General features: G+C 40.9%; 1 protein-coding gene across 4 annotated transcripts in view; it reads left to right on the top strand.

Annotated features, from left to right (window-relative positions):
- Positions 1-699: 699 nt before the first annotated feature.
- Positions 700-27,374, top strand: part of LOC139227598 (monoacylglycerol lipase ABHD2-like) — a 77,500-nt gene continuing 50,825 nt past the window's right edge. The window contains exons 1-4 of one of the 4 annotated variants that reach the window (XM_070858464.1): positions 700-763; positions 14,406-14,512; positions 14,708-14,848; positions 15,412-15,620. In XM_070858464.1, the coding sequence (XP_070714565.1) occupies positions 15,418-15,620 (203 nt within the window). In that variant the 5' untranslated portion in view covers positions 700-763; positions 14,406-14,512; positions 14,708-14,848; positions 15,412-15,417. Of the gene's footprint in view, positions 769-7,823; positions 7,850-14,405; positions 14,513-14,707; positions 14,849-15,411; positions 15,621-27,374 lie in introns of those variants that run through there. The other 3 variants (XM_070858465.1, XM_070858466.1, XM_070858467.1) reach the window with 3 other exon arrangements.

The following is a 27,374-nucleotide window of genomic DNA, read 5'->3' as shown; positions in this document are numbered from 1 at the left end:
GAATGGCCTGCTCCTGCACCTATTTTCTATGGACCCGTTTATTCCTACTCTCTGCTTCCTGTCTGCCAACCAGTTCTCTATCCACATCAATACATTACCCCCAATACCATTCTAGTAAATCTGCTCTGCACCCTCTCCAAGCGCTTGACATCCTTCCTAAAGTGTAGTGGAATGATCACGCGGTGTTTGTAGTACGCTTGAGGTTTTCCACGACTGGTAGATAAAAGGAACAATATTATCATTTGAAATATATTTTTATTAGAATTTGGAATTTATTGTTTGTGCTCCTTTTAAAAAGGGGGCAATTATGATTTGAAGCTTTAAGTGCTTTTGTTTCAGGATTAATCATCCTAATTGATTAACTAAAAGAGCTGTACTGGAATGGAAAAAAAGAGACATCACCTGAAAACTCAGGGCACACAGCTGTGAGTATTTTCAGGAGTCTGGTCTCCCATTGGCCGAACGCGCTGTCCATCAGTCGTATGCTAAGCAACCGTCATGGCGACGGCCGGACAATTGGGCAACGACAGTGGGCGGGAGCTGTGCGCGCTTGTGACGCAGGACGTACGCCAGTGACGCGCGACAGAGTGACGGGCGTCGGCGGCGTCCAGTAGCGGCCGGCGGACTCAGCGTGGGAGGCGGGAGCGAGGCGGGTGACCGGCCAATGAGAGCTGGCAGGGCGGGACTTGGGTTGTGGGGGGCGGGGGGAGGGGGGACAGTTGCCGGAAGGGAAGGTGTTGTGTGGTGGCGTTGGAGACTGGAGGTGAGGCAAGTGGTTGAATAGTAGGATATTTATATATAATGTAGAGAGAGAGGGGCCGCCGAACTTGCACCACCCGCTGTGAGCCGGCCGGCGGGAGTGTGGAGGCGGCGCGCTGGGGATGGAGCGGCCTGCGGTTGTCAGGGTGAGGAAGCGCCGGCTGCTTTCTCCCTGCAGCCCGGCCTCAGCCTCCCTCAGAGCAACCCCCTGGAGTTCACAAAATAGCAACCCTTTAAATCGAACGAAAGAAAGTACAGGCCCTGGGATTTCTTTTTGTGTTTCTGTTACATCGTTAGAATTCAGGAAGTTGTGCAATACAGTATGTGTCACTGTATTAACAAGTGTAAACTCACATTTAAAAAAAACACAATTTAAAATTGTCTTTTGGTAAATTTCTGGGAGTTTTATCAAATACAAGTGTGTGTATTTTCCCTATGTGAATGTGTGCCAGCGGATCTCCTTTGGGTGTTGGTCCTGGCCGTCTGGGGTTGCAGTGCTGTGGTGAAGCAGACTCGCCCACCTGGGGTTTATTGCTACCTGTCAATGTGCGAACAGGTGGTCTGTCAAGCGCCGAAGAGGCAAATCCCCGGCCCTAATACCTGCGTTGCTAAGACTCAGATGTGGCCTGCTCCTCCACAGTCACTGTTCAAGTACACGCCTTGTGGAGAAAGTTGTCCAAATGGGGGAAATCCTGTTCATTGTAGCTATTGAAATTAAATCTGAGGGCGTTTCCAGTTGCTTATAACATTCTGGCTCCAGGACTGAAGAACCCAGCGTGAAATGGATGGTTTATTCTTTTTTCTAAAGTTTGTTTTCAATCTGCAGCAAAGTGGCATCTGGAGTGTTATGCCTACTCACCTATATTGTAGATGTATATTGTTGAGTTTCAAAATCTAAAATGATTAAAATTGCAGCAAGGATAGTGTTCTCAACTTCAGGATGTTTTATATTATATTGTCTGTTGGGTGCTACATAAATATTAGGAATTTTACAGTTTTGTAATGTAACAGGACAAAAAGTGATAGTGTATTGTAAGTAACAAACATGTACCTTAAATACCATAAGGATTAATATTCAGATGGTTGTAGCTCAAGTAAATTTTGCATTAAATATTTTGTGCATGGACTGGAAATGAAGGTGCTAAAGTAGATATATGATTATCTATATCCAGTTCCCAGAATTGTGGATGGCTTGACTGTTCTTTTGCTAATAAAATGAAGGGGCATTTGGTCATTAAATCTTGAATTGTTATAAAGTATAGGAATTGATTAAAGAAGGGGCAAAAAAAAAAATAACCTTTTTTTAAAAAGGGCTGGCGTTGAATCCAATTATCAGCATATTTATGGCATGAAGTGCTTAATTTGATTGTGCCATCTGGAAAATGTAGAAGAACAAGATTTGTAATATCTGAGCATAAAAATGGTGCCATCTTCGTACCAAAAAAAGTGTTATTGGATATTTTATTTGAATAGCTCTGAATCCACGAGACCCAGTATTTTATTTAGTCATTCTTGGGATGTGGGCATCGCTAGCACGGCTAGCATTTTGATGCCCTTGAGAAGGTGATGGTGAGCCGCCTTCTTGAACCGCTGCAGAGCAAAATATTTTTTGTTATTCCAGATGCAATTTACCATGGTGCTATATGCAAGATAGTAGATATCGTGCTCATTCTTGCAAAGCAGTAAGTGATGTTTTAACTGCAAGTGAAGCTCAAATGGCTTTATCAGTCAACTAAACCCTAAGTGCCTTGACCTGAAACCTACTTCACTGCATGTGTTCCATTGTACTGCATACAAAATTAAAAATGCTTGCTGCAGGAAGCTATTTAACTTGAGCTAAATGTGAATGAAATAGAATTGCAAGTTTACTGTTTTTTTAACCATTATCTGTCAGTGAATTAATTTTGTTAAAATACTGAAGCGAAAGCTTTCACCTTAGTGTGGTAAATAGCTGAAATCACATGAAAGAATTTCTTCTCTTCCCCTTCCTCAGTGATTTGAACTGCAATGATTTGTTTTATTTTTGTATTGGGAATTGTCCTGGTGTTGCCTCTGGAACGCTGTAATGGCACTTTTTCACAAGATTATTTTCAACCATTGAGATGTGCACTGCTAGCAGATATCTTGCTGCTGCTTTGCAGTTTGCCACTTGCATGTTATGCAACAGTATCCAGTCCTTGTTTAAATGTTGTATCCCTATTTTATAGAATAAAACTGGATGTCGGGTAGGTAGCCGTAGGGAGTGGGAAATTGAAAGATTGAGCAGAAAAATCGTACTTGATTCAAAAATAGTTTAAAAAAAAATATTCTGATTTAGTTCAAATTTCCCAGGAACCAAAGGAAAAAACACTACCATCATCCACTTTACTGTCTTGCATTACATTTCTGAAACTTCTATCATATATTACAACATATATTCCTATGTTACAACAGTGACTACACTCCAAAAGTACTTCATTGACTGTAAAGTGCTTCGATGGTTGTGAAAGGCACTATAGAAATCCAAGTCTTTATATCCTCTGCCTCGCTGTGAGTGATGCTGCATAAAATACACTAGTTTTATTTTTACCTGGAGAACAGCTGGATATATAGCACTGATTTAATCAAGGGATTTAGATTGTTGTATAGGTTTGGAATAAAAAATTGAATTTGGATGTTCAAATCCACTCATTTCCACAGATCTTGTACTGTCCAAACTATTGTGGACTCTGCACCATCCATAGATTTAATATCTCTCTGGAAATTTCTGCATAAATAATCCCTGATCCACAAAGAGAAACTCCAGAGTATATCATTCTATTGCCTATATTTATTCTTGGCCGGCAACCTTTCACAACCAACACCACTGGCCCCATCTTGTCTTTGTGGTGTATTTAATCATAAGTCTGTATGTAATTTCACCTCAGTTCATAATTAGATATTTTCTCTTTTTTTCAAGATTAATTAACACCACATCTAATTTTTCTGGTGTCTGTTCTACATGTCCATTATTTTTGGGGAGGAAATTTCTTCTAATCTGTAGTCTATCTTGAGGCCTAATAATTTGAAACATGGTCTTTAGCACTCTGTGTAGCTTTCATGCACCCACAGTTTAAAGGTTGGCTTGACATGTCTCTCAGATTGTAATATTGAAATCATCAGTTGGTATTGTCGAATGAAACTGGAGATTAGATATCAGCCTTGAGGGAAAAAAGATATCAATTGTTAATCATATAATGTTTGTTTTATGTTTCAGTGCACAACTCTGTCTCCTCTGAAAGATTTGTATATGGTGATTAGTGACAGTGACATCATTATTGCAGGAGGTTCTTGACCAACATATATTGTATATAGCATACCCGAGAGTGACTTCAGGGCAGTAAACCAATTTCAAGGCATTTGGTTTAATGAATTCTCTGTTCACGTAGGGTATATTGGGGATGGGGAACCTTGAGTGCCACATAGTTACTGGATATTTGCAGTTACTGTATATCACTTTGTAGTTCTATGTTAGTAATTGAGAGCCAAGAACAAATGCCAAGGTGAAATGATGAGGAGCAAGTTGAGGTTATATATGAAGGCAGTGCACAAATTTTACAATGTAGGTGCCCTCAGTTTATATAAGCCGAATCAATTTTTTTTGTTTAGGTTGCTTGTATATTGCTTACAATTGGGTCAAATATAGGTGCAAAATAGACCTCTATGAAAATAACATTTTTGTTAACCTAAGGCTCAAATTTGATGGTTTAAGAACAGGGTACTGGAAGTATACGAGTTGAATGTAGAAAGCCAGTCTGTCCAAGTCTTTTGTTTATCCTGCAATGCTTAGGGCCACATATTAAATTAATATTCCAACAAATCTACGTACATTCCAAGTTGCTGATACTAATGGATCTCAGTGTCCTGATTTAGTATTTATCCACCATTATGCTTTGCAAAGCTCTTTGCAGACCTCCAGCTCTGGGAAATTCAAACAGGACAAAGCGGTGAAGAAGACATTTGAAGACAAATAGGATTCAATTACCTGAGCTTAGCGGGCTAGGGTTTGCATGCCAGATGTGGCCTGCAGGACATATTTAGGACAGCCCAGCTGGAAGGTTTTCTCATTTGCATAAGCTCCTAAAAGATTTTATTTAATTCTCAAATTTGTGTTGAGTTCTTTTTTTTTTTAAAGCTTTGTCCTTTGTTTTAAATTTAGGTTGAGAATGCCTTTTTCTAAATTTTTCTCTCCTTCCATATTTGATTCCTCTTCCTACACGTTCTTTTCTCCTGTTCCTGGGAGCCTGCTAATGGATCTACTTCTGGGCTACAGAAAAAGGTGATCAGCATATGAAGCAAACTGCCAGTGTGGGTAGAGAGGAAGAAACTTTTAGGGCGTAGGCAAGTTCATACTTGAAAGGATTTGTGGTGATTACATTTTGTAAATGAGCATGGATAAAGATAACTCGCAGGAATGGAAGATGATAATAGGGTGGGCAGGCAAGATGGACTGATGGTAACGTAGTAACAAATCAAGCAAGAAAATACCATCAATGTGTGGGAGGGCAGACGTGACCTGCACCAAAATCTGCAAGTGGCGTCCTGAGGCTGGCTGCGAAAAGCAAAAGAGCTTTCTGGGAGTAGTTCTTCCTATGGGAAGGTACCTTTCTGCTTGCCGACTCGCCAAATATTTCAGATATTGTGTATGTCAAGAATCTAGAGCTGTGTCTACCAACATGTGTTGTAATTTTTCTATGATTCTGTAACATACTAGAATCATAGAATAGTACAACACAGAAGAGAAGGAGGCCATTCAGCCCATCGAGTCTGTGCCGGCTCTTTTGTTAGTCCTGCTTTTTCCTCATATCCCTGCCATTTTTTTCTCCAAGTATTTATCCAATTCCCTTTTGAAGGCTACTATTGACTCTGTATCCACCATCCTATCAGGCAGTGCATTCCAAATCCTAACCACTTGTTGCGTAAAATAAGTTTTTCCTCATGTCACCTCTGGTTCTTTTGCCAATCACCTTTAAATCTGTGCCCTCTCGTTATCGACCCTTCAGCCATTGCCAACAGTTTTTCTTTATTTACTCTATCTAAACTGTGCCATTTGAATTCTAAACTCCAATTTTAGATAGCAATGAGCTGTATTTAAATGTGGTATCATTCAGCATGTTTCCTCTGTATTTAAATTTGTTTTTGGAAAGGGATTTCTCGTTTGGTTTAGTTTCACAAATGGATAAAGCATTTTTTGGAGGGGATTTCCCCAACTTGACTGAACCTATGCTTTTTGCCTCTGTGGCAAACTAATAGTTTGTTAAATGGTACATTAAAATTGTAGGTAAAACCGCAGCATCCTATTGCTTTACTCTAACTACCTCTTTGACCAAGCTTTTGGTCACCTACCCTGATTTTTTTCCTATGTGGCTCGGTGTCAAATTTTTATCTTGTAATACTCCTGAGAGTACTGATTTATAAAGGTTTAACATAACTTCCTTGCTTTTGTACTCTATGCTTCTATTTATAAATCCAAGAATCCTGTATGCTTTCTTTTTAAAGCAGCTTAATCAACTTGTCTTGCCACCTTCAAAGACTTGTGCAGGGTCTCTGTTCTTGCACCTTGGGACGTTTCACTGTTAAAGGTGCTATATAAATATAAGTTGTTATTGCTTTATAGATGGTCTCACAAGTGTGAAAATCTCCATCAAAAAATAGTCAGTGGTTTTGTACATATTGACTTAAAATATTGTTCAGTAACTGGTTTCAGTGTTTGCTTTGAATTGAGGAAGCCCAAGTGACCATGTCGGACTCGAAGGCAGCAAGTGTTGATTTCTCTCCAATCTTTATTTTCATTTTTGGATGAAGAATGGGGAGAGGTAAAATAAACTAAATGGTACAATTTTAAATGGGGTGCAAGAACAGAGACCCTGGGGTTCACATGCACAAGTCTTTGAAGGTGGCAAGACAAATTGATTAAACTGCTTTAAAAAGAAAGCATACAGGATTCTTGGATTTATAAATAAAAGCAGAGAGTACAAAAGCAAGGAAGTTATGTTAAACCTTTATAAATCAGTACTCAGCTGGAGTATTGTGTCCAGTTCTGGGCACCACGCTTTAAGAAGAATGTTAAGGGCTTGGAAAGGGTGCAGAGGAAATTTACTAGAATACATCAGATGAGAGACTTTGGTTATGCGGAGAGACTAGGGAAGCTAGAATTGTTCTCCTTCAGCAGAGCAGATTGAGGGGAGATTTAAAAAAGGTGTTCAAAATTATGATGGTCGTTTGATTAGAGTAAATAAGGAGAAACTCTATCCACTGGCAGGAGAGTCAGTAACCAGAGGACAGATTTATGGTAATTGGCAAAAAAAAAACGGGAGACGAGGATACATTTTTTTTACGCAGCAAGTTATGATCTGGAATGCACTGCCTGAAAGGATGGTGCATGCAGATTCAGTAATAACTTTCAAAAGGGAATTGAATGTGTACTTGAAAAGGAAAAAAAATGCAGGGATATGGAGCAAGAGCAGGGGTGTGGGACCATTTGGATAGCTCTTTCAAAAAGCCGGAACAGGCACAATGGGTGAAATGGCCGCCTTCTGTACTGTATGATTCTTTGATCTGTAAAAATGATGGAAGCAAGGTAATTTGAGACTGGAGATGCATCTTATTCAAATCTTATAGACAAGTGACTTGTTTGTTCACCGTTTGCTATGTGATGAATTCAGCTGGGGAGTCTGCAGATCCATTGGAAAGGGAAAATGTTGACATGGTGGCCATCTTGTTTGGTTTGTTTTTTTGCTGAAGATACAGCTGCTGGCAGTGAGCTGTCTCTAGGGTAATTTCTGTTCTCCCTTGTACCATATGTGTAGTTTCGAGATCTGCGGCATAATCTCCTTTGGGTCGTGACTCAGCAGAAGTATCTCAGCTTGAGATTCCCACAAGTACAGTGCAAGCAGTGAATAACACTGCAGCAAAGCTCCCCAGAGCACACCGCTTCAAGTCTCAATGTCGTCGTTTCCTCTAAACTGTTCTGACCCCTATAAACCTTGTTGCAGATTTTAACAGACTTTTCTTCTGACCCTCAACTGCTGGACTCTTAAACCGTGTTCTGATTTAACAGGAAGTTCCAAAGGCAAGTTCCCATAAGAGATTTCAAGCAACAATGATGGCAGGTAGAATTAAGGGGAACATGGCCCAGTGGATAGATAGGTGGTTGGAGAACAAGAAGTAATGGTTCAGGGTAAAGGGAAGTTCATCAGACTGAAAAGATGTGTCAAGTGGTATTGGGGCGGTTCTTATTTACTGAATGGATAAATGCTTCGGACTTGAGAATTAAGTAGAGATTATTCATATATACAGTAAATAAAAGCTCAAGATTTGATGGCACTGAATTGCGGGAATGGGGGGGGGGTGGGGGGGTGGCGCTGAGAAGGCAAATTGTGACGAGCTCTTTGAAAGACTGCAGGATAATGTACATAGGCTAGCAGGGCGGGCTGATAGTTGGTAGATGCTGTTTAATGTGGAGAAAGGTGAAATAATACATTTTAGAAGTAAGAATAGGGAAATGGAGTTGATCATGGTGTGCAGATGCAAGAGCCATTAAAGGTGATAGTGCAAGTAGGTAATGCCACTTTAAACAGGCCAATGGAGTCCTTGATTTTGCATCTTGAGATATAGAATACAGAAACGGGGAGTTGATGTTGAACTTGCACAAAATGTTAGGTCTCATTTAGAGTATATGTGTGCAGTTTTGGACTCTCAGTTCTAGGAAGGATATAAAAGCAATGGAAAAGCTGCAGTATAGATTTACTAGACTTACCAAGGATGAGGGGTTGCAGTTATGAAGAGACTTGAAAAATTAGGGCTTTTTACATTGGAGCTAGAGTTGAGGGTAACCTGATGGAGTAAGTTAGAAGGGAACACTATGGTTTCAGTAATGTCATTTCACTATCCTTCCATATTTTGCAATTGTTTTTTTTGAAAAAGAAAAAAGCATTAAAGGGAAAGTTCACCCTTTCCATGGAGGGTGGGATGAGATGAGTAGAGGTTGTCAAGTGTCCACCATCTGGTATATTTGTGAAGTTCTCTTTTTTTTAAGCATTCTACACAATGTAAACCGGATGTCTTACTCAGTTTTGCAAAAAGGACAAGCAATTATTGCAGCAATGTTCCGAGAAGTCACTCAAATTTTCAGTGCTAAACCGCTGAAGCTTACATTATTTAATTTTAGATCAAAACTATTAGATGCTACAGTTACTTTACAGATTGCATCTTTGCTGCTTTAAGGTTAAAATAAAAAGTTACAATATAGGATCGGTAATATGACTTGCTCTTGAAGTTCTGAGAACATTGTAGCTTTCAAGATAAGATATAGTTAAGTTCATACAGCATCAGTAAACCTTGTACAGAAACATTTCTGAAATCTACTTTGTATGGCAGACAAGTCTTTCACACCTTCAGCATTACTTGGAATTCTCATCTGTAAATGATTTGCATTCTCATAAAATGTAGTTTCTCCATTTGAGAAATATTTTTAACTTCTACAATTTGGACATCCATCTCCACTTTTTTTCCCTTCTTCCCCAAAGACTCTGCATCAGTTAGGTTGACAGATGCAATAATTACCTTATGATGTACTATCTACTAGTTGATAAATGGGGTCACGATGCAGATATACAGGAAAGCGCAACTGGAGTTACTGCATTCAAGATGGGGACCTTGCAGGGGAACAAGATGCTGCCGTGCTGGCGGGGGTGAGGGGACGGGACGGGACGGGCAGGCGGTGCAGAAACAGCATTTGTATTTGGAAAATTGTTGGTAGAATTGCAGCAACATAGGTTCTACCATCAACATTGGCAGTTATTTAAAATATAAATAACTGGTGTATAGAAAACAATGTCCGTGAGTGGTTACCAATAATATCATCTTGATTTAAGGTTCAGATTACTAAAACTCAAAAATTGGTTTCGTTGTTGACAGAGAGGTTACCTATAAAGGATTTTAAGAGGGTATAGCTTGAAAGATTGCTTGTACTCTTTGACAAATGGTTAACAGTGGAGTACAAACTAAGAATTATGAAGAACAATGATGGAGAAAATGAGAATAAATGTTTTCACACACATGGCTATCCGAGCACAGAGTGCTTTACCACAGTGGCTATTAGGCAGAAACTCTACCAACATTTGAACGGCTACTGGGTAAATATTTGAAAAGGAAAGATTTCGAAGGATGTGGAGAAATGGCTGGAAAGTGGGATTAGAATAGGTTGCTCCAGTTGACGAGCTAGCACAGAAGCAGTGCTGTAATGCTTGTGGTTTTATTATATATACACCACTTGATCTAAACTCTTGCGATTTATAACGTTGTCTAAAATTCCAGGGTGAAATTTTCAGGCAATTGTTCTACACACCCTTCCTTTCTTTTCTAAATAATGTTCCAGCAGGCTACAAATTGGAATAGTTTCTGGAAAATAAGGTTTTTCAGTCCACTCTGTATGGAAATTACTCTGGGCTTCATGTTCTTAAAACAAGTTTGAGTGTATATATAAGAGTATCCTGATATAGCACTTGTGTCAACAGTGATTTTTTTTTTATCCAAACATTATATAACCGTAGTCTAAATTGCAAGATGCAAATCCAAAGTTTCTGGTTCCAAACTTTACTTGACAAACTTGCTATCCTGAGGATGAGGTAACAGGTTATTGAGTACTCGTTTGTGAAGTGTTCTGTGCTCTTAACAGGAGCTAAATAGTCCCTGCTATTAGTTTTGGGGGAAAAAAATAAAAAGCACTTTTAACTTCCATGCGCAATCGCCAAATTGAGACTGGTCCTACCTGCTGACATTTGAAAACTAGGATTAAAAAAGGTATCTATCAAATACTATTTTCAAAAATGTTAATGTGAAATAATCTTTCACTTCCTATTTTCTTTGCTCTCCCCTCATATGCATTTACTTAGAGAAGAGGACAGCTTTAGGAGGAAACTGGTGTTTGCATGGCACAGACATTGCATTGCATATTTTTAGTACTCCGCATTCTACGTTATAACTGCCCTTTCCTGGATTAAGTTTGAGATTCAACAGATTGCTATTGACTTCCTCTCTCAATATTTAATCTAATTTCCATTTGTCAGTTTTAATAGCTCGACTGCAAAGCTGATCAAATAACATGGATTTGTTCACCGTATCTCATACCACAGAGAATCATGTTAACTGTCTCCATAGTTGCAAACAAGCTGTGTCATGGTTGAGGCAGGCTGCTGTAAATGATGACTACATCTATGGAAAAGGAGGCTGCAAGAGACATGTTAATTATTTAAAACTTAATTAAAGTGTGTTAGGCCTTTTAAAACCTGTAGTTGAACTTCTGTTTGTGTGAAGTGTGTCTGTTAGCTTAGTTGGTAACATTTGAACCTTGTACAAAACAACAACTTATATTTATAAAATGCCTTTAACGTAGTGAAATGTCCCAAGGCGCTTCACAGGATTACTATGAGATTAAAAATTTGACACCGAGCCGCATAAGTAGAAATTAGCGCAGGTGACCAAGGTCAAAGAGTTAGGTTTTAAGGGCGTCTTGAAGGAGAAAAAAGAGGTAGATGGGGAGATAGGTTCAGGCAGGGAGTTTGAGCTTGGAGCCCAAGCAACAGAAGGCACAGCCATCAATAGTTGAGCGATTTATAATTGGGGATGCTTAAGAGGACAGAATTAGAGGAGCGTAGACATCTGGGGTGGGTGGGGGGGGGGGGTGAGGGGGGTTGTGGGGCTGGAGGAGATTAGAGATGGGGAGTGGTGAGGCCATGGAGGGATGCAAGCCGCACTGCAGGACTAGGTTGATCACTTCAGTGTAATATCACCAACGATGTATCCACAAGATTACACAGATCCCCTGGGAGGACAGGCGCACCTACATCAGCGTCCTCATTCAGCTAACATCCTCAGCATTGAAGCACTGACCACACTCGATTAGCTCCACTGGGCAGGCCACATAGTCCTCATGCCAGACACGAGACTCCCAAAGCAAGTGCTCCCTCACGGCAAATGAGCCAACGGGCAGTGCAAACGCTACAAGGACACCCTGAAAGCCTACCTGATAAAGTGTGACATCCCCACTGACACCTGGGAGTCCCTAGCCCAAGACAGCCCTAAGTGGAGGAAGTGCATCCGAGAGGGCGCTGAGCACCTCGAGTCTGAACGCCGAGAGCATGCAGAAATCAAGCACAGACAGCAGAAAGAGCGTGTGGCAAACCAGTCCCATCCACCCCTTCCCACCCACCTATGACAGAGTCTGTGGCTGTCGTATTGGACTGTTCAGCCACCAAAGAACTCACTTCAGGAGTGGAAGCAAGTCTTCCTCGATTCCGAGGGACTGCCTGTGATGATGAGCTATGACTCAGTGGTAGTACTGTACTCTCTCCTCCTGAGCCAGAAGGTTGTGGGTTCAACTCCAGTTGAGCACAAAATCTAGGCTGACACCCCAATGCAGTACTGAGGGAGTGCTTAACTGTGAGGTGCTGTCTTTTGGGAAATGTTAAACCGAGGCCCCATCTGCCATCTCTGGTTGATGTACAAGATCCCATGGTGCTATTTGAAGAAGAACAGGGGAATTCTTCCCACTGTCTTGGCCAATATTTATCCCTCAACCACCATCACTAAAGAAACAGATTATCTGGTCATTATCACATTGCTGTTTGTGGGTCCTTGGTGTGCACGAATTGGCTTACACATTTCCTACATTACAACAGTGACTGCACTTCAAAAGTACTGCATTGGCTGTAAAGTGCTTTGTAATGTACTGAGGTCATGATAGCTATATAAATGCAAGTCATTCTTTTACTGAGATAGTGCTGCAGTGTTGGGGGTATGCCTTCCAGCTGAGTGTTAAAATAAAGTCCATTTTGCCAGTTTCGGTTGTTCAGGTGGTCTGTAAAGATTTGATCAGAATATTGGAAGAAGAGCGAGTGTTATTCCAATGTCCTCTTGAAATATTCCTCCTGCAACCAGCACCATCAAAAATAGATTAACCGATCATTCATCTCTCAGGTGTTTGTGGGATATTTCTCTGTGCAAAATGGCTGCCACATTCATCTACATGACACCAGTCCTGTATGTTAATGGAATTTGTTGGATGTGAAGCATTTTGAGACGCATGATCAATGCAAGCTTCCCCCCCCCCCCTTTTTTATCCTTATTTTAGCGATATACAGTACAATGAGTAGTGCTCCAGTGAACGGCGCTCTCAATCCTTTAAAGCTCTAAAGAGGCTTTCCAACATGTAGACTGAGAGCACTGACGGGTTGCTCACTTGTGAAGGAAGTTGATGAATGTTGAGATGAATGATCAGCAAAATAAATGGTGAGGTTGGATAATGAGTGAAGGAGGTAATTGTTATAGAGGGGGAAGAAAATGAAGGCAGAGCACTTGTGGACCTGTGAGCTAATGGAAAAAGAGTCAGAGGATTAATCATTAACTATTGATAGAGAAATATGAGAGAAGACTCACCTATTGCTGTAGTCCTTCATTGGTTCCTTGTCCCCAGTTCATTGACTTCAAAATTACATGGTGCAGAATTTTCAGCATAAAAATCGGCTATTTGGCCCAACAGTTCTAAGCCAGTGTTTGTGCTCCACCTGACCCCCCTCCTACCTTCATCTCCCCCTATCAGCATATCCTTCTATTCCTTTATTTCTCATGCACTTATCTAGCTTTCCGTTGAATGTACCTATGCTACTTACCTCAACTACTCCATGTGGTGGCAAGTTCCACATTCTAACCACTCTGAGTAAAGAAGTTTCTCCTGAATTTCTTATTGGATTTATTAGTGACTATCTTGTATTGATGGCCTTTTTCAAATGTGTTTACAACCTCACCACTCCCTAATGTTGCAACCTCTTCGACCCTCTTTCTGCTGTACAATCAATGGCACTGTTTTCAGGCATCATACTGCCACGCAATGGAATACCCCCCCCCACAATACATTTTGTCTTGCTACATTTCTCCACACTTTCAAAATTCTCCTCATAACCTGATTTTTCAGTCATGCTTTCAGCCAGCTCCCCTAACCCTCCTTCCACTTTAGTGTGACCTCAACTCTAAAGCACCTTGGGGCATTTTGCTTCTTTAAAGCTGCTATGTGAATGCATGTTGTCGTTGGATAGGCACAAATATAGCTTGTTATTATAATGGCTACTTATTTAGTAATGCACAGTGCTGGACCTGTCAAAAACTTTTATATATGCAAGGCAATGGCAGATGATTCACCAAAGACTTCCAAGAGCTAATTCCAGAGTCATGTAATTCGGCAACAGGAACATAAGTGGAAGAATCATGGCAAAAGATTACAAATTCTAGCTGACGTCAGAACTTTCAAGCTGATGGGTAATTTGAGAGTTAAGAGCAGCTTCCAAAGCTTTAGAAAATATCAATGTAAAGTTCATACGGAAGTAGTTACAAGAGTAAAAGGGATTACCTTGATTCGTACCTTTTATTTAAATCTAAAACTTAACCATAACTGTTTCAAGAGCTGTATGTGGCATCTGTTGTCTTAAAATGTACATGGGTTTTATATGCAAGGATATTTTGTATTAACTTAATTTACAGGATCTTTATAACCCTATGCTAATGATGCCTTTATACGGTTGGCGTATGTTTGCAATTTTATACATGTAATAAAAGTAGTTTTTGTTTATTAGGTTGGGAGTCAGAGAACTGAATCTGGTTACGTTACCTGAACTGAACCATTTCTCACCTGCAGTCTGATGACTGAATTTACCCTTTACCAGAGTGAATAACCAAATTGGTAAGTTCTGTCCCTCATCCTTAATTGTCTATTACTTTTGCACTGTATTGTAGAAGGGGATTGTTAAAAAGTTGGACAAATTGGTTTTAAGATGAATACCACCACCCCCAACCCACGCTTGGAATTCCCCAACAAGTAGACAGGGCTCTCCCTAGAACTGTGTCTATGCTTTTTTTTTTTACTTGAAAATTCCAGGTACAGGACACCACCAAGAGTAGAACAGAAGAAAGGTAAATTATGGAACAGTGGTTAGATAATGCCAAACTTGGGTTTTAAAACCCTGAAGATTGGAAGGAAGAAAGACCAATATGTTGCACTTCATTCTACCACTTTAAGGTATGTGAGAGCAAAAATGGGTTGCATTATCTTGTCAGTCTGGATAGGTTGCTTTGGACCTGGAATTTGCTGTGTGAAGAATTGTGGTTGAGAAGCCCTGTGACTTCCTACAACTGCAGCTGGTGTATAACCAAGTTTGCAAATTGTGTTCGTTTTTTTTTAACCCTTTCTCTCTAAGCTTGTGACTCACTTTGCGATATGCCATCTTGCGCATCAGACATGCTGTTTGCATATAGAACAAGTGAACATTGAGTCCAAATGCTTCTATCAGGATCAAAATATTCCTGTTTTTCTTGCCCCCACCCCCAGTAATTAGAATGATGGTTCTTGACGGCCACTAATGTTGATCGAAAGCATGTTTTCCCAGCTTTCCCCCTCTCCCCTTCCCTTCCCTTCCCAGGGAACTATTTTGCTTCGATTGGAATCAAGTAAAACTGATTTTGAATTGGGCAGTCTTGAGCCTTGCACCTAAAGTTTGATGGCCATCTATTTGCAAGCACTGAACCCCTTGTTTTAATTGTTATTTGTACTTGTCCAACTGTTTTTGAAAACAATACCTGCAGATAACGATGGCAGACTCCGAGGGTGTAAGAATTGCTCCTGAAATGCCAGCCATGTTTGATGGGATGAAGCTGGCGGCAGTCGCTGCAGTGCTGTACATCATTGTAAGATGCCTGAACCTTAAGAGCCCAACTGCTTCTCCAGAGCTGACTTTCCAGGATACTCCACTCACGCGATTCTTGTTGAAATCTTGCCCACTGCTGACCAAAGAGTAAGTAAAGGAATTGCTTTCCAGCTACTTGTAGATAAAGCAGGTAAGTGTATTGTCGGGGTGGAGGGTGCGGGTGGAGGGCTCAGAGACCCAACGCCTAATTCTTAACTCGAAAGACTCCATAATGCACATCATAGAATTTTTGTTGCAAATAAATTACTTGATTTTTCAGCATGATGGTCATGTAGTTAGATCAAGTACTGACAGCCAATGTTTGCACCGTAACACATTTAAAACTAATTATAACAAAATAGGAAATGCTACAGATGCTGGAAATCTGAAACAAACAGCAAATGCTGTCAGCTGGTCAGACAACATCTGTAACGAAGTGAACAATGTTAACATTTCGGTTATAACCCTTTTGTCAGAACTGTTCTGTTGGTCTGCTGAATCGTTCCAGCATTTTTGCTCCAAAACGAATGATGTTTATTGTTATGGTGCTACAGAGAATGATTAGAAGCCTTGCTTCTGGGTTTAGTTGACCGTTGAGTTATTTTCAATATTAATCTTTTAATTCAGATTCCAGGAACCCAGTAACTGTGATCTGGTTCCGGACACTTACAGTATGCTGTTAAGTCTGTTTTCTATAGATAGGCAGCTGACTTGTAACCAGTTTTAGCTGCATTCTGAATGAGAATATCAGTAAAAGGCTCTTTTAAATCACTTGGGTTATGCTCTTGCACATTCTTTGATATACAACATCTGAATTAAAGGGTTCAGTCACTTCCAGGTGGTTGTTCTTTATACAATGCAGAATCACATCAGATGCTAAGTGAGTTATTCAGGTTGTTTGGAAATTAAATTTGAATTGCACTCGTGTATTTTTCTGTAAATATTTCCAATCTATTTTTCATTTTTGCAACCGTTTTTATTTTTAGAATCCCTTGCAAAGCTCTCAATAAGTCAGATATATTTGTACTTGCAGTTTCTGGAAGGCATGGTCCCACATGTTGAAATCCCTGCTACACCCTTTTGTGGGGAGCTCATGGACTTCTTTGTCTCTGAGATTGAGACCATCCATTCGGCCGCCTCTGCCACATCCTTTGCTTCCTCTAACCCACCGGGCCAAACATCCACTAAGGAACCCCATGCCCTAGCCCTGACCTCACATCTTTCTCCAGTTTCTCTCCGATCTCCCTTCATGACTTTTCCGAGTTCATCTTGTCCATGAGACCCACTTCCTGCTCACTTGACCTTACTCCCATCAAACTGCTGACCACCCAGCTTCCTTTTCTGGCTCCCATGTTAGCTGACATTGTTAACAGTTCTCTCTCTTCTCCCCTCTCCTCAAAAAAAAATAATCCTTGACCCCTCTGTCCTTATAAACAACTGCCCTTTCCTCTCCAGTCCTTGAACATGCTGTCTCCCAAATCCGTGCCCATCTTTCCCGCAATTCCGTGTTTGAATCCCTCCAATGCGGTTTCCATGCTTGCCACAGCACCAAAATGGCTCTCATCAAAGTCACAAATGACATCTTTTGTGACAGTGACAAATGCAAACTATCTCTCCTCATCCTTCTTGACTTGTCTGCAGCCTTTGACATGGTTGACCACTCTGTCCTTCTCCAACGCCTCGCCACTGTCGTCCAGCTGGGTGGGACTGCACTCACCTGGTTCCATTCTTATCAATCTAATCATAGCCAGAGAATCGCCTGCAACGGCTTCTCTTCCTGCCCCCGCATCGTTACCTTTGGTGTCCCCCAATGATCTATCCTTGGCCTCTTCTTATTTCTCATCTATATGTTGCCCCTTAGCGACATCATCCGAAAATACAGTCCGTTTCCACATATGCGCTGATGACACCCAGTTCTACCTCACTACCACTTCTCTTGACCCCCTCCACGGTCTCTAAATTGTCAGACTGCTTATCTGACATCCAGTTCTAGATGAACAGAAATTTTCTCCAGTTGAATATTGGGAAGACCAAAGCCATTGTTTTTGGCCCCCACCGTAAATTCCGTTCCCTAGCTACTGACTCCATCCTTCTCCCTAACTGCTGTCTGAGGCTGAACCAGACTGTTCAAAACCTTGGTGTCCTATTTGATCCTGAAATGGGCTTTCGACCACATATCCGCAGCATAGTCCTCCTATTTCCATCTCCGTAACATCGCCTGTCTCCCTCCTTGCCTCAGCTCATACGCTGCTGAAACCCTCATCCACGCCTTTGTTTTCTCTAGACTCGACTATTCCAATGTATTCCTGGCTGGCACCCACATTCTACCTGACATAAACTGGAGGTGATCCAAAACTCGGCTGTGCCTGTCCTAATTCGCACCAAGTCCCGCTCGCCCATCACCGCTGTGCTCGCTCCCAGTTAAGCAATGCCTTGATTTCAAAATTCTCATCCGTGTTTACAAATCCCTTCATGGCCTCGCCCCTCCCTATCTCTGTAATCTCCTCTAGGCCCACAACCCCCGAGATGTCTGCGCTCTAATTCTGCCCTCTTGAGCATCTCTGATTATAATCGCTCAACGATTGGTGGCTGTGCTTTCTATTGCCTACGCACTAAGCTCTGGAACTCCCTGCCTAAACCTCTCTTTCCTCCTTCAAGACACTCCTTAAAACCTAACTCTTTGACCACCTGCCCTAATTTCTCCTCGTGCAGCTCAGTGTGAAATTTTTTATCTCGTAATACTCCTGTGAAGCGCCTTGGGACGTTTCACCACGTTAATGTCATTATATAAATGAAATCATTGTTTAGGTAATAGGTGTGGTTCCTTTTAATTACCCAATGCCACCTTATAAAATGCATAGTTTTAAAAAGCAAAGTTTACATGCATGAACCTGGAACTCTTGAGGGCTTTTTGGTATTTGTCTTTTAAGTCTGATCAGTTAGTAAAAATACTGGTGCACTTATTGCTTAGTTTTATAAGTGTGTCTGAGGTGGCTTCTAGCATTTATGCTGTCAAATCTGGTTTCTGTAGAACTATTAGACACATGTATAATTGGATGTACACCAATGCATTAAATTAATTTAATGGCATGAATGTACTCCCATACCTCTGTGGATGTAACTTGAATTTCCAGAAAACATTTTAATGAAAACTAATTTAATATTGGTTTTCTTCTATTTGGATTCTCTGACTCCCATTCAGAGCTATTTCCTGCAGTTCCCTCTCTTAACTCCACTTCCCTTACTCTGATGAGAGTCTTGTGGACTCAATTTTTCGTGGACTCAATTTTTCATGGACTGCTTGTGGGCTAAGGGAGTCAGATTGAGCAGCATAAATAACGGCATGGGCCGAATGGACTCCTTCCATGTCGTAATTTTTCTATGATTTATATATACTGTTCTGCAGCATCTGAATGAAAGAAAGACTGCCGTAAAAGCAGCTACGGTGGTACATATGGCACTGGGAAAAAAAGACATTGATTTGACAATGGGGTTAATAATGCAGGCAGATGGTGATAATTTAACAGGCTTATGGCAGGTGGGGAAGGGAGGAGCATAAATACTTGTGTCTGGAGGGTCCTTTCTGACTCACCTACTATTAAAGGATATTGCATCCAATACTATAAAAGCTGCTGTTGATGTTGGACAGAGCCTTTTTCATTTATCATCTTTTGATAGCAAAACCAATTTTGAAGCTGACTAAAACATTTGGATTTAATTCCATGTGCTTTTTCTTTAAATGTTAGAAACAGTGAACATTTATTTCAGAAAATTCAAGTAAATTATATCCACTGATACCTTCCCTCCTTCTCAAAGAATTCCAGTAGACTAGCGAAAATGATTTCTGGTTTCTGAAACCATGTTGACCCATCCTTATAGACTCTGTTCTATATAAACTCTGTTGAATATAAACAGAATGTTTCCTTCCCAAGTTCTTCAGCTGCTCTATGAAAAGGAAAACTGTAATTTGGCTGTAAATGTGATGCTGCTGCTGTAAGAAGACTGATGGAGTGAATGATTTGGCTTTCGTTTGTGTAATGCCCCTATTTTTAAAAAAAAGGAGGGACACAAAAAGCAGGAAACTATAGACCAGTTAGCCTAACATCTGTTGGGAAAATGCTGGAGTCCATTATTAAGAAGCAGTAGCGGGACATTTGGAAAAGCATGATTCAATCAAGCAGAGTCAGCATGGTTTTATGAAGGGGAAATAATGTTTGACAAATTTGCTGGAATTCTTTGAGGATGTAACGAGCAGGGTGGATAAAGGGGAACCAGTAGATGTGTATTTGGATTTCCAGAAGGCATTCAATAAGGTGCCACATAAGAGGTTACTGCACAAGATATAAAAGCTCACTGGGTTGGGGGTAATATATTAACATGGATAGAGGATTGGCTAACTAACAGAAAACAGAGAGTCGGGATAAATGGGTCATTTTCTGGTTCGCAAACAGTGACTAGTGGGGTGTTGCTGGGTCCTCAACTATTTACAATCTATTAATGACTTGGATGAAGGGACTGAGTGTAATGTAGCCAAGTTTGCTGATGATACAAAGATGGGTGGGAAAGCAAATTGTGAGGAGGACACAAAAAATCTGCAAAGGGATATAGACAGGCTAAGTGAGTGGGCAAAGATTTGGCAGATGGAGTATAATGTGAGAAAATGTGAAGTTATCCACTTTGGCAGAAATAATAGAAAAGCAAATTATAATATAAATGTAGAAAAAGTGCTGCAGTGCAGAGGGACCTGGGGGTCCTTGTGTATGAAACATGAAAAGTTAGTCTGCAGGTACAGCAAGTAATCGGGAAAGCAAATGGAATGTTGGCCTTTATTGCAAGTATAAAAGCAAAGAAGTCCTGCTACAACTGTACAGGATATTGGTGAGGCCACACCTAGAGTACTGTGTACAGTTTTGGTCTCTATATTTAAGGAAGGATCATCATCGTCATAGGCAGTCCCTTGGAATCGAGGAAGACTTACTTCCACTCCTGAAGTGAGTTCTTTGGTGGCTGAACAGTCCAATAGGAGAGCCACAGACTCTGTCACAGATGTGACAGATAGCCGTTGAGGGAAGGGATAGAAGGAAGGATATACTTGCATTGGAGGCTATTCGGAGAAGGTTCACCAGGTTGATTCTGGAGATGAGGGGGTTGACTTATGAAGATAGGTTGAGTAGGCCGATACTCATTGGAGTTCAGAAGAATGAGAGGTGATCTTATTGAAACATGTAGGATAATGAGGGGGCTCGATAATGTGGATGCAGAGAGGATATTTCTACTCGGGGGGGGGGGGGGGGGGGAAACTAAAACTAGGGGACATAGTCTTAGAATAAGGGGCTGCCCATTTAAAACTGAGATGAGGAGAAATTTCTTCTAAGGGTTGTAAATCTATGGAATTCTCTGCTCCAGAGAGCTGTGGAGGCTGGGTCATTGAATATATTTAAGGCGGCGATCGACAGATTTTTGATCGATAAGGGAGTAAAGTGTTATGGGGAGCGGGCAGGGATCTGAAGCTGAGACCATGATCAGATCAGCCATGATATTGAATGGCAGAGCAGGCTCGAGGGGCCAAATGGCCTACTCCTGCTCTTATTTCTTATGTTTTGAAAGATCAAACCATATAGTCCCAGTACTGTCAGCATTCACTCCAAAGGGACATGTCCAACTACCACACTCTCTTGAGATTGGACAGCTATACTTTAGGTTAGATTAATCCTGGCTAATTATCATTGGACTGGTATAAACTTTTAACCGATGAGCCAGGGGAGCCTTTTTGAATTTGAATAAATAAAGCTTTTCATTAAAATAATTGAAAGAAGAAATACTTTGATGATTAAAATAGAACACTTGAAAGACATGAAACATCTGGTTTAGGTTTGGAGACGCAAACAAAATGGCATAATATTTTATTAAAATCTTCCTAAATTGTGTTTTCCTAGCTGAGTAGAAGAGCGGTTATCTCGATAGTGGCACCCGTATGTTGATGAATAGATGTTTTTTTAATTACAGTGCTGCCTTTTGGTCATGTATATAACTACTTTTTGTGTGAAATATTTGGCAGGCGATGCATCATTCCACTGAACAGTGATCTTTTTTAATATTCCTCCCACCTGTTTCTGTCAAATTTATCTTGTGTCTTTTCTGGTCTGTGTGGCTTAGCAGCTCACTGCATTAAGAGCTGAGCCATGATAGGACAACCTGTGCATATGCCACTAGATAGGATTACATAGGATATACAGCACAAAAACAGGCCATTCAGCCCAACTAGTCCATGTCAGTGTTTATAATCCAGCCTCCTCCTGTCTGTCCTCACCTAACTCTTATCAGCATACCCCTCTATTCTCTTCTCCCTTGTGCTTATCTAGCCTCCTCTTAAAGGCATCTATACTATTCACTTCAACCACTTCCTGCAATAGCACGTTCCACATTCTCATCACTCTGGGTAAAGAAGTTTCTTCTGAATTCCCTATTTTGATTTCTTGGTGACTTTCTTATTTTAGTTGTTTTTTTTAAAAAAAGGCTTTCTTGAGAGCTAGCGCCACCACCATCTACTATGCATAAATGAAAAGCAGCATCCAAATAACACAAACCTATCACATCCGTAACCTATAAATGTATCATCAGATTGTAACTAAAATGATGTGACTTCCATATATTAAACATCAGTCTCCTTTTTAAAAAAAAATAGACATAGTCAAAACAAGCCACATCTGCTTATCTGTAAGAAGCAGTCTATTGCCTCAATAATGCAAGTTCTGGATTTTTAACAGACTCAACAAGTGATTTCCTTTCTAAATCCTTGAGTTCCATTTGTATCCAGGTTTGATTCGAACTATGAGCCTATATGTTCAGTGCTTCCACATATAATCGGATGAATTTTCACCATAATTGATATGAGAAAATCCTTTATCAGTTTCCTGATTCCTTTTTGTGTTAAGCAAATTGGAAATCTTAGCCCTCTGTCAATGTTACTGTAACTGACTCTGGGAGATATCCAAGTTTCTTGCCTTTGGCCTTCCACTGGGAGAGGAGAAATTGCTATTGACCTCTCCATCCAATGATGATTCAACCTAACTAATTGCTGATGTGAACCAATGTGCTAATACTCCAAAGGTGGCATACTATATATCAATACACTAGAAAATTTAGTGTTCACCATGACACACAAGTGGTTATAGTGTTTTGTAGTTCTATAATCAGTGCACATGGAAATGTGTGGAGAGATGAATGGTTCTGGAAGTAGTTGCCTTTTTGGAGAGAAAAAAAGGAGGAACTTGGTGTTTTTGTTGCAATACTGTTGCGCACAAGTAGCGAGGCAGTGTTTCTGTAATACTGTTTGATTAAAAGCAACTGGAAAGCAATGCAATTGCAAGAGTAAGTGTTAAAGAAAAATAAGTTTATGATCAGGAAAAGGCAATTTGGCACAATCATGTAATCTGGGTTTAAATTCTAGTTCAGACTATACTGCAAATATTTGGTTTACTTTTTCAATATTCTAAATATTCATCACTGATGTAAATAGTCATCATCATCATCGGCAGTCCCTCGGAATCGAGGATATATTAGTGTAAATAGAGTAAATATTACAGTGTCAGTGATTCCGTGCTGTTATCAGAATTTCCTATAAAGCAGCCATATCTTTATGCCCTGTTCTTTCCACCCCACCTCTCTCTCTTACTGTTAACTGTGTTGCCAAGCCTAGAGAAATAACCAAACGCAAATTATTTCCATAGTTTTCTGGTGAGCAATGTTTTTTCTTTCAAAACTATTGATTGAATGCTATGGAATGCATTCTCTTCTGTTTATTGCTGTTCCTTTTTTGCACTCTTCCTTTGTCTCAGGATTATAGGGACCAAGTTTCGGCCTGAGTTGCTCCTGTTTTTTTTTTGGAGCAACTGGTTTAGAATGGAGTATCTTAGAAATTGCAATTCTCGGCATTTAGTTTGCTCCAGTTCTAGTCAGTTAGAACAGTTTCAGTTTGGAACAGATTTTTTTTTCAAAAGGGGGCGTGTCCGGCCACTTACGCCCGTTTTGAAAGTTTAGGCAGTGAAAACATACTCCAAACTAACTTAGAATGGAGTAAGTGTAGATTTTTGTACGCTCAGAAAAACCTTGTCTACACTTAGAAAATCAGGCGTAAGTTACAAATAAGACTTGGGGAAGAGGGGGGTTTAAAGGGAAGTTTACAAACATTAAACACTTCAGTTTTACAAATAAAGAGCCATCATCAATAATAAATGATGATTACATCAATAAATCAACCAATAAATCAATCAAAATAAATTAATAAATAAATGTTTTCAAAAAAAATCAATAAATAAAACATTTTCTACTTACCGACTGCAGCACCGAGAGCCCTCCAACTGTGTGCTGGGACACCCCCCCCCTCCAGTGTGTCTGTCAGTGTCTCTATCTCTGTCTGTCTGTGTATGTCTCTCACTCTGTCTGTCAATGTCTGTGTTTCTGACAGTGAGGGGGTGGAGGGAGAGAAGGGAGGGAGGGGAGAGAGAAAAAGGAAGGAAAGAACTTCCTTCCCCCCCCCCTTTTTCCTTCCCCCCCCCCCCTACACCGGATTTACAGGTAGTCTGGTCCGGTTGGGAGGAAGCAGGAGCTGGGCGTGGGAGGCAGCATTATCCACGCAACCCTAGTGAGGCCATTCGGCCAGGGCTAGGGGCTGCGTGCTTTGGGCCTCTCCCACACAGTTTTGGGCACCTGGAGCTACTGCACATGCGCGTCCACTGTAGCGCGCATGTGCAGAGGTCCCGGCACTGTTTTCAGCGCAGGGACCTGGCTCCGCCCCCCCCCCCACAGCTCATGCTGCGCCGCGCCCAGCTCCAGAGGACCTGCAGGGAGCCGGAGAATAGGTAAGTATTTTTTAGGCGCGAAAAACGGGCGTTCAGGTCAGGGCTGTGCCATTCTAGGCGCGGCCTGAAACTTGGGCCCATAAAGAGAGACCTACTGTTTTGCTCCCATTTCATGTCATTCTGCTGCTCGCCAATTGAATTACCTGATGCTGCCCTTGTTTGAACTTTTAAATCATGAAACCATGTTTGAGTACTTCTAATGGGATAATATCTTTGGTTATTGCTGAAGCTTTACTGCGTCAAATATTCAGGTAGGTGAATAGAAAAATGTTTTAAATTCCTGTCTGAAGGGGAGTAACGCCAGTACATCACAAAGCACAATATATTTTGGAAGCTCAAAAATGAGGGGACTTTTTTTTGGTTCATTGGTTGTGGGCAATTACACTTAACAGTGATTGACGTAAAGACATTATGAAACTCCAGGGCTAGACTTCCTGTTTATAAGAATTCAATGTTATCACGGTGGTGACTCAGCATCCACTTTTCGGCTGCTGTAATTTCAGCTCCGCTCCAGTGCAGGGATCAGTATTGGAAATGTTTCCCTTTGATGCAAGGTACCTATAGTTGTTGCAGCAGATGCGAGGCTCACATTTTTGAGGACTGTTAGCATTTCAGTATCGTATCCAAATACATAATTCAGGATTTTAAAATATTGAGTGTACTGTATTTATAGGTTTGTAATAAAAACAGATACTGGGAATATACAGCAGGTCAACTTGCCTTTCTCTGATCAGTTTTGCCAATATTGTCTGTTTCTATTTCAGATTTGTAGCACTGGCAGTTTTATGTTTTTATCTCTATCTATAATTTATGTTCTGCATGCTGTTTTGTTCTGCAAGTTATAATTTAAAACTGCAGTTATAAATCAAAATCCTGAATACAGTTCCATTTTTAATGCATTTTATGGCTGACAAAATCTGAAATTTTGGTATAGAGTGAAGCCTTTCGGCCTACTGTGCCTGTGCTGATGCTAGTTCTTCCACTGGAGTTATTGCTCCAATCCTACCTATATCACTGCTCTTTCCTTGTTAAGTTATCGTAGTTCAATAAATCTTCCCAGGATCAAGCTTTTGTGGATATTTACATTAGTTATTTTTATGTAAGTGTGTCTTGTAGAGGCAGGGACAAAATTAGGCTCACGAAAACTGAATACGATTGAAGATCATCTTTCAGAGGTATCCATTAAAGCGAGGCTGGAAACTTGAGTAACTGGCTAATGGTCACCTTAGACCAGGCCCCATGGCCTTTTGATGGATTAAAAACCTTGCAAACAAGCACCTGATGTACATGGAATTATTTTGAAGTGCAGTTTCATGGTATGAAGAGTAAATGCTGGCAGCTGTTTAGTGCACATTAAATTGCATAAACTGCAATGAGATGAATGACCTGTTGCTCTGATGGGGGTGCTTGAGGCAGTAATGTTGGCCAGGATACAGAACCCCCTGCGATTATTGCATAGCGCCATAGAATCTTTAACCGGGAACAAGCATGAGATAGAATCATAGAAGTTTACAGCATGGAAGGAGGCCATTTCGACCCATCGTGTCCGTGCCAGCCAACAAGAGGCTATCCAGCCTAATCCCACTTTCCAGCTCTAGGTTCGTAACCCTGCAGGTTACGGCACTTTAAGCGCACATCCAAGTATTTTTAAAATATGGTGAGGGTTTCTGCCTCTACCACCCTTTCAGGCAGTGAGTTCCAGACCCCCACAACCCTCTGCATGAAAAAATTTCCCCTCAAATCCCCTCTAAACCTTCTACCAGCGACTTTAAATGTATGCCCCCTGGTTGTTAACCACTCTGCTGAGGGAAATGGACCCTTTCTATCCATTTTATCTAGGCCCCTCATAATTTTATACACCTCAATGAAGTCTCCCCTCAGCCTCCTCTGTTCCAATGAAAACAAACTCAGCCTATCCAATCTGACCTCATAGCTAAGATTCTTCACTCCCGGCAACATCCTCGTAAACCTCCTCTGTACCCTCGCCAATGCAATCATGTCCATCCTGTAATGCGGTGACCAGAACTGCACGCAGTACTCCAGCTGTGGCCTAATCAGTGTTTTATGCAGTTCAAGCATAACCTCCCTGCTGTTATATTCTGTGCCTCGGCTAATAAAGGCAAGCATTCTGTATGCCTTCTTAACCACCTTATCTACCGGGCCTGCTACTTCAGACATGTACTCCAAGGTCCCTTTGTTCCTCGACAATTCTCAGTGTCCTACCATTTAATGTGTATTCCCTTTCCTTGTTAGCCCTCCCCAAATGCAATACCTCACACTTCTCCGGATTAAATTCCATTTGCCACTGTTCTGCCCACCTCATGTCAGTTTAACATCTCATCTGAAGCACAGTACTTCCAACAGTGCAGCACACTCAACACAACACTGGCGTGCCAATCTGGTTTACATTCAAGTCCTGGAGTGGAACTTGAACTCTCAATTTTGTGAGTCTGAGACAGGAGTTCTAACATGTGAGCCAAGCTAATCCTGTACTTTCTCAAGCTATTTTTTCCACAACATATATTGCAAATACCTGTTGTATTTTTCCAAATATATTTATTGACCGATGAGCAGAGAGCCATACAACATGAAATGTCAAACTGTGTGTCGATTTTAAACTGGCAAATTATTGCAAAAGGGTCCAATTTAATGAAGTACCTTTGTAAACCCCTCCCAAGGAAGGTTTGGCATTGGTGCTTTTGTTGTCTGAGGCAATGCTGTAAAGTAAATAGGATATGAGGCTCTGTGCTAGGCCTAGGTTCACTTGAGCTCCCCTTACCCCTGCATTCCTTTGCCAAAGCACCTGGCCTCCACTTGGCATACTGCTTTTCACAGCAAACTGACATCGGCAACTTGATGTGGCAAATTGTGGGTGCAGATCCATGCTCTTTCACTCTGGAATGATGATTGCTCACTTCTTTGAGTTTCTATGTTTCACCAATGACAACTCTCATTTCTATAGCTCTTTTAACATAGAAAAACATTATGCGTATTTAAAATG

Source organism: Pristiophorus japonicus, chromosome 17 (assembly GCF_044704955.1).
Source record: "Pristiophorus japonicus isolate sPriJap1 chromosome 17, sPriJap1.hap1, whole genome shotgun sequence".
NCBI lineage: Eukaryota > Metazoa > Chordata > Chondrichthyes > Pristiophoridae > Pristiophorus > Pristiophorus japonicus.
This window is presented reverse-complemented; position numbering and strand designations above follow the sequence as displayed.